A 7500-nucleotide genomic window follows, 5' to 3' on the forward strand; every position below is an offset into this window, starting at 1 on the left:
GTCGCCCACCTCTGACACGGAAGCGGAAGTGGCCAAGACGAAGGGGTCAAGGTCATACACCTTACCCAACGGCGACAGTATCAGCGTCAGCGAGGAGAGGTTCAGAGGACCTGAAGTTCTGTTTCAGCCGTCTCTGTTCGGTAAGTCATAGAGAAGGGGGGAGGTGGGGGAGGGGGCGGGGGGAGATGGCCACTGAAGTATGCGCTTGTGCAAAGTTTCAGTATTCCTGAAATTAAAATAAGCAACATGGAATGAATGGGTGAGAGAGAGAGAGAGAGAGAGAGAGGGGGGGGGGGGGGGGGGAAGTGGGGGTTGGGGGCTGGGGGGGATTACTTCCAAAGTTCGCTTCAGCATTCCATACTGACATGGAAATAATCCTTCTGAAAAGAATACTTCTGGGAAAAGGTCTGTTGTTCTTTACTAACAATTTTAGTACAGCCTTTCTGACCCCCCCACCCCCGAAAAAACCCCCAAAAACAAACAACAACAACAAAACAACAACAACAAAAAACAAATAAATTAAAAAAAACAGTGGTTTTTACTGACACAGTCTTATCACTTACCTGTAAATGGTTGGTACTGACACAGTTTTATCAATCACCTGTAAATGGTTGGTACTGACACAGTTTTATCACTTACCTGTAAATGATTGGTACTGACACAGTCTTATCATTTACCTGTAAATGGTTGGTACTGACAGTCTTATCACTTACCTGTAAATGGTTGGTACTGACACAGTCTTATCACTCACCTGTAAATGAATGGTACTGACACAGTCTTATCACTTACCTGTAAATGGTTGGTACTGACACAGTCTTATCACTCACCTGTACTGACACAGTTTCCCCCCACTCCAAAATAGGCAGTGAATGACTGACACTGACACACTTTATCCACTTCAACACAGACAATGAATGACTGACACTGACACACTTTCTCCCACTCCAACACAGACAGTGAATGACTGACACTGACACACTTTCCCCCCACTCCAACACAGACAATGAATGACTGACACTGACACACTACCCGCCCACTCCAACACAGGCAGTGAATGACTGACACTGACACACTTTCCCCCCACTCCAACACAGGCAGTGAATGTCTGACACTGACACACTCCCCCCCCCCCCCACTCCAGCACAGGCAATGAATGTCTGACACTGACACACTTTTCCCCCACTCCAACGCAGGCAGTGAATGACTGACACTGACACACTTTCCCCCCACTCCAACACAGGCAGTGAATGTCTGACACTGACATACTTTCCCCCCACTCCAACACAGGCAGTGAATGACTGACACTGACACACTTTCTCCCTCTCCAACACAGTCAGTGAATGTCTGGGACTGACACACTCCCCCCCCCCACACACACACACTCCAACACAGGCAGTAAATGTCTGACACTGACACACTTTCCCCCCCACTCCAACACAGGCAGTGAATGTCTGGGACTGCCGGCACTGCTGCGGAAAGTCGGTGACGGAGTGCCCCATAGACATCCGGAGCTGCATGTACGAGCAGATCATCATGGCTGGAGGCACTACCAGGATGCCAGGTAACAAGCTGCCTCGATCATTTTTTTAAAAATAGTTTTATGAGAATAAAAGTTGTTTACAATTCCCTTGCGCTTCGTTTAGCTTCTAAATATGTCCTCCTATATATTACTAGGTAGCCTTTACAAAAGACGAAGTGCCGCATTTTGTGTGAATTTTGTCATGAAATCCTCAAAACGGCATTACATTTCATGAACGAAATAATATTTTGATAAATGTATAAGAACAAAAGTTGTTCTGCGTGCTATTCTACATCTTCTTCTTTAGTAAGTACTTTTTTTCTTTGCAACCATTTAGGCAGAGCAGAACACAAACTGAGAATTTTGTCGTGTTGCGTAATCTTTGATGACACTCCCTTTTCCAAAACGATCAACATTTTGATAGTTTTATGAGAAGAAAAGTTGTTCACAAGTCCCATGCGCTTCGTTTTGCTTCTTAAAGTGTCTTCTATATCTAACGATTTAGCTTTGACAAAAGACGACATGCCGAATTTTGTGTGAATGTGTCATGAAATCCTCAAAACGCCACTACATTTCACGAACAAATAATAATTTGATATATTTATAAGAACAAAAGTTGTTTAGCATGCTATTATACATCTTTTGTGTTCAATAATGGTTTTTCTATCTTCAACGGTTTAGTCTCTGGGAGAAGAGAGCTTGATCATGGTGCGCGTTCTCGACGCGGTAGGGTGGGGTTAGAAATCACGCGATAACAGGCAGAAAGCTGCCACGTTCACAACATTATCATGATTTTCTGACATCTATGGACATAGACGATTCCAAAAATATATGATAACACTTGCCATTATGAGTGGTACCGACCCCCTTGATTTGAGGGGCTGGCTGAAGGACTAAATCTAACTCCCTGGTCGGGCACCGAGGGGCTGGCTGAAGGACTAAATCTAACTCCCTGGTCAGGCACTGAGGGGCTGGCTGTAGGACTAAATCTAACTCCCTGGTCAGGCACTGAGGGGCTGGCTGTAGGACTAAATCTAACTCCCTGGTCAGGCACTGAGGGGCTGGCTCTAGGACTAAATCTAACTCCCTGGTCAGGCACTGAGGGGCTGGCTGTAGGACTAAATCTAACTCCCTGGTCAGGCACTGAGGGGCTGGCTGAAGGACTAAATCTAACTCCCTGGTCGGGCACTGAGGGGCGCCAGCTGAAGGACTAAATCTAACTCCCTGGTCAGGCACTGAGGGGCTGGCTGAAGGACTAAATCTAACTCACTGGTCAGGCACCGAGGGGCGCCAGCTGAAGGACTAAATCTAACTCCCTGGTCAGGCACCGAGGGGCGCCAGCTGAAGGACTAAATCTAACTCCCTGGTCAGGCACTGAGCGGCGCCAGCTGAAGAACTAAATCTAACTCCCTGGTCGGGCACTGAGGGGCGCCATCTGAAGGACTAAATCTAACTCCCTGGTCGGGCACTGAGGGGCTGGCTGAAGGACTAAATCTAACTCCCTGGTCGGGCACTGAGGGGCTGGCTGAAGGACTAAATCTAACTCCCTGGTCAGGCACTGAGGGGCTGGCTGAAGGACTAAATCTAACTCCCTGGTCGGGCACTGAGGGGCGCCATCTGAAGGACTAAATCTAACTCCCTGGTCGGGCACCGAGGGGCGCCAGCTGAAGGACTAAATCTAACTCCCTGGTCAGGCACTGAGCGGCGCCAGCTGAAGAACTAAATCTAACTCCCTGGTCAGGCACTGAGGGGCGCCATCTGAAGGACTAAATCTAACTCCCTGGTCGGGCACTGAGGGGCGCCAGCTGAAGGACTAAATCTAACTCCCTGGTCGGGCACCGAGGGGCTGGCTGAAGGACTAAATCTAACTCCCTGGTCGGGCACCGAGGGGCTGGCTGAAGGACTAAATCTAACTCCCTGGTCAGGCACTGAGGGGCTGGCTGTAGGACTAAATCTAACTCCCTGGTCGGGCACTGAGGGGCTGGCTGAAGGACTAAATCTAACTCCCTGGTCAGGCACCGAGGGGCTGGCTGAAGGACTAAATCTAACTCCCTGGTCAGGCACCGAGGGGCTGACTGAAGGACTAAATCTAACTCCCTGGTCAGGCACTGAGGGGCTGGCTGAAGGACTAAATCTAACTCCCTGGTCAGGCACTGAGGGGAGCCATCTGAAGGACTAAATCTAACTCCCTGGTCGGGCACCGAGGGGCTGGCTGAAGGACTAAATCTAACTCCCTGGTCAGGCACTGAGGGGCTGGCTGAAGGACTAAATCTAACTCCCTGGTCGGGCACCGAGGGGCTGGCTGAAGGACTAAATCTAACTCCCTGGTCAGGCACTGAGGGGAGCCATCTGAAGGACTAAATCTAACTCCCTGGTCGGGCACTGAGGGGCTGACTGAAGGACTAAATCTAACTATCTGGTCAGGCACTGAGGGGCTGGCTGAAGGACTAAATCTAACTCCCTGGTCAGGCACCGAGGGGCTGGCTGAAGGACTAAATCTAACTCCCTGGTCGGGCACTGAGGGGCGCCAGCTGAAGGACTAAATCTAACTCCCTGGTCAGGCACTGAGGGGCTGGCTGAAGGACTAAATCTAACTCCCTGGTCAGGCACTGAGGGGCTGGCTGAAGGACTAAATCTAACTCCCTGGTCGGGCACTGAGGGGCTGGCTGAAGGACTAAATCTAACTCCCTGGTCAGGCACTGAGGGGAGCCATCTGAAGGACTAAATCTAACTCCATGGTCGGGCACTGAGGGGCTGGCTGAAGGACTAAATCTAACTCCCTGGTCGGGCACTGAGGGGCTGGCTGAAGGACTAAATCTAACTCCCTGGTCAGGCACTGAGGGGCCGGCTGAAGGACTAAATCTAACTCCCTGGTCAGGCACTGAGCGGGGCCAGCAGAGGGACTTTGACATGGCTGTATCATAACCACATTTGTTTTCCATTCTAAATTAAAAAAAATAATAAGGCTTTACTTTTTAATTTGATTTAACATTTACACTGACTTATTGGAGAGACAGTGTTTCGTATCTGGCCTTTTTATTGACTCACTTGTGTAAACAAAGTGAGTCTATGTTTTAACCCGGTGTTCGGTTGTCTGTGTGTGTGTGTGTGTGTGTGTCTGTGTGTCCGTGGTAAACTTTAACATTGACATTTTCTCTGCAAATACTTTGTCAGTTGATACCAAATTTGGCATAAAAATAGGAAAAATTCATTTCTTTCCATTCATCTTGTTTAAAACAATATTGCACCTCAGGGATGGGCACAAAAAAATAAAAAAAAGAAGCCTAATTTTATGCAAACTGCATTTACTGTTATATTTATATTTTTTGCATTCTCTAAACTTGGCACTTTGACCTCTTATTCTGACACAACAACAAGAGGAGTCATTGTTATCATTTTTTTGTTCAAACAGGAACTTCTTTTGCTAAGCATGGAATTTTTTTTTTTATATTTTGCAAACGTTTTTGGTGCAGGTAGTAAAAAAGGGAAATTACTCTGTAATTAATGCTAGGGGACTTAATTTATCACAAGTGAGTCTTGAAGGCCTTGCCTCTCTTGTTATTATTGATTTTGTCTTTTTTTGTTGTTGTTGAAGGTTTCGCAGTGTTTGGTTTCCTTTTGACGTAGGGGTAAAACAGCGAACCAGCTTTCAGCCCTGAGGTAGACCCTTTCGTTCGGGTGCTGTGTAATCAATAACGGTTTCATGTAATTTGAATCAACAAAGCTTTATCATGTCCATTAAAAGGTTTGTGGTGCTGGAAACATACATACGGTTTCAAGGTAGTGGACCGTTTATAAAAGTTGGGGGTTTTTTTTTTTTAAGAGAAAAAAAGATGTATTTGGGGCACGGATCTGGCCTGAACATAAGTGTGTCAAAACAAGCGACCCCAAATGTATGGCTAAGCAGACGTATAAACATCCACTGTGAAGGATTGATAAAGTGACGTTGCTTTGTACGGTCATTTTCTGCGTACGTAAGCTGCAACTCCCGCGTTCACTCGTATGGTACGTGCGGGCTTTTACGTGCATGATCGTATTCACCCCCGCCATTTAGGCAGCTGTACTCTGTTTTCGGGGGATGTGCATCCTGTGTATGTTCTTGTTTCCATAACCCACCAAACACTGACATGGATCACAGGATCTTTAACGTGCGTATTTGATCTTCTGCGTACGTATTCACACGAAGGGGGTTCAGGCACGAGCAGGTCTTCATGATATATTTTGTGGACCTGGGGTGATCGGAAAAATTCTCCACTCCTTAACCCACCATGTGCGCCGAATCCGCAACCGGGGGGGTTGAACTCCGGAAACTCGGGCGAAGAATCGCTCTAACCACTCGGCCACCACCGCACCCGTCAGGCACTGTGTTGTAAACTGGTTATTATATTATTATTATTATTTCCCCCCTGCAGGTATCTGCCGGCGTCTGCTGAAGGAGGTGTCGGCCCTGGTCCCCAAGAGCCGGGTGAAGGTGGTGGCGGGGGCGGGGAGACAACACAGCGCCTGGCGGGGCGGCTCCGTGCTGGCTTCCCTCCCTTCCTTCCCCCAAATGGCCGTCAGCCAGCAGGAGTATCGGGAACAAGGGGCCGCCATAGTGCGGAAAAAGTTTCTGTGGACGTGACGGGATTTCATTCATTCCGGTTCCGGCAAAGAACTTGAACTACAACAACAAAGAAACAAGCGCTGACTCTAAACGTGAGCACTCAAAACTATACCACTGACTCAAAAACTGTGCATTCCGACCGCTAAAAATTGCGGTGTGCAAAACACAATGAGCACTCAAAATGGGATATAAAAAAAAGGAGAGAAAAAAAACAAACAAGAGGACTGCCTTCGAAAGCATTTCAGTGTGAGAACTCAAGACATCGAATTCCAAATGCCAAAAGAACCCTTAATGTTGATAACCCCAAACGCCCAGAACCGAAAAACTCAAAACACCCCTGCAGATCCTACAACAAGCACGAAATCCCAACGCATTTAAACCCGATTAAAATCGACACAGTTAAGCTTTCAAACAAACAAAACATCAAACAAACAAAAAAAGGAAAAAAAGAAGACACCTAAAACTTAGAACTCAAAACGTTCATAAATTAACTCAAATCACCGTCTCCATCATCTTCACAATCATAGAATTTGCAATGCTCCACGACATACATGAAATGTAAAACCTGTCAACTGAGATTAAAAAAAAACCCCAAAAAACCACGACACTCTAAATCGAGAACTCAAACAACTTGGAATCGATATCACAAAAAACTCGCCCAATAAACTCAAGACACACTAGAGAGGAAAAACAGACTGTCAACCCAGAACGCTCACAAAACGAGAAACAAAACTTCGAAATCTGAGCAAATCTTTCAGGCCAATATTCTGGGAAGCCGCTTTACTGGCTTGGTAAATTCTAACTCAAGATTTCGGGGAAGGTGCAATAAGTAATATAATAATAATCTCAACAATAATAACCATAATAACAATATAATAATAATGATAATAATAGCTGTGTTAACATTCTGTAACCTTTTACTTCATTTCATCTTCCTTACAAGTGTCTGTCAAACTGAAAAAGAAACAATTTGCAGCAATACTCACAGCTTGTATTGTCAGGTCTCTGTAGATTCATGTTCAAATGTGCACGACTCATACGAACTCACTAAAACGTTCTAAAATCTCTACAAATGAGGCTTTTTTAAAAAGTGCGCACGAATAAACGTGGTATGCATATAAATAAACATCAAACTAAACGTTTTCCGAATATTCATGATCTCAGTCCATGACATTGTCTGTTCAAACCCTGTTCAAGGGTGCATGACTGAAAAATAAATAAACCACATTCAAACCTACTTTCCACACACACACACACACACACACACAAGTGCGAAATACTTCCACATTTGTCAAAGCACACACACACGCGCGCTTGCTTGCATAATATCTCCACATTTGTCAAAGCGCACAAACACCCACACACACACATACGTTCG

At 46.1% G+C, this 7500-nt stretch overlaps 1 protein-coding gene across 1 annotated transcript in view; it reads left to right on the forward strand.

Moving 5' to 3' along the window:
* The window catches only part of LOC143284352 (actin-like), a 22775-nt gene extending 16233 nt beyond the window's left edge, over positions 1-6542 (forward strand). Inside the window, exons 6-8 of the mRNA XM_076591063.1 lie at positions 1-140; positions 1441-1561; positions 5932-6542. The exon at positions 1-140 is cut by the window's left edge and continues 46 nt beyond it. Coding sequence (XP_076447178.1) covers positions 1-140; positions 1441-1561; positions 5932-6178 — 508 coding nt within the window. The 3' untranslated portion in view covers positions 6179-6542. The remainder of the gene's footprint in view (positions 141-1440; positions 1562-5931) is intronic.
* Positions 6543-7500: the final 958 nt, after the last annotated feature.

This window comes from Babylonia areolata, chromosome 7, assembly GCF_041734735.1.
Source record: "Babylonia areolata isolate BAREFJ2019XMU chromosome 7, ASM4173473v1, whole genome shotgun sequence".
NCBI lineage: Eukaryota > Metazoa > Mollusca > Gastropoda > Neogastropoda > Buccinidae > Babylonia > Babylonia areolata.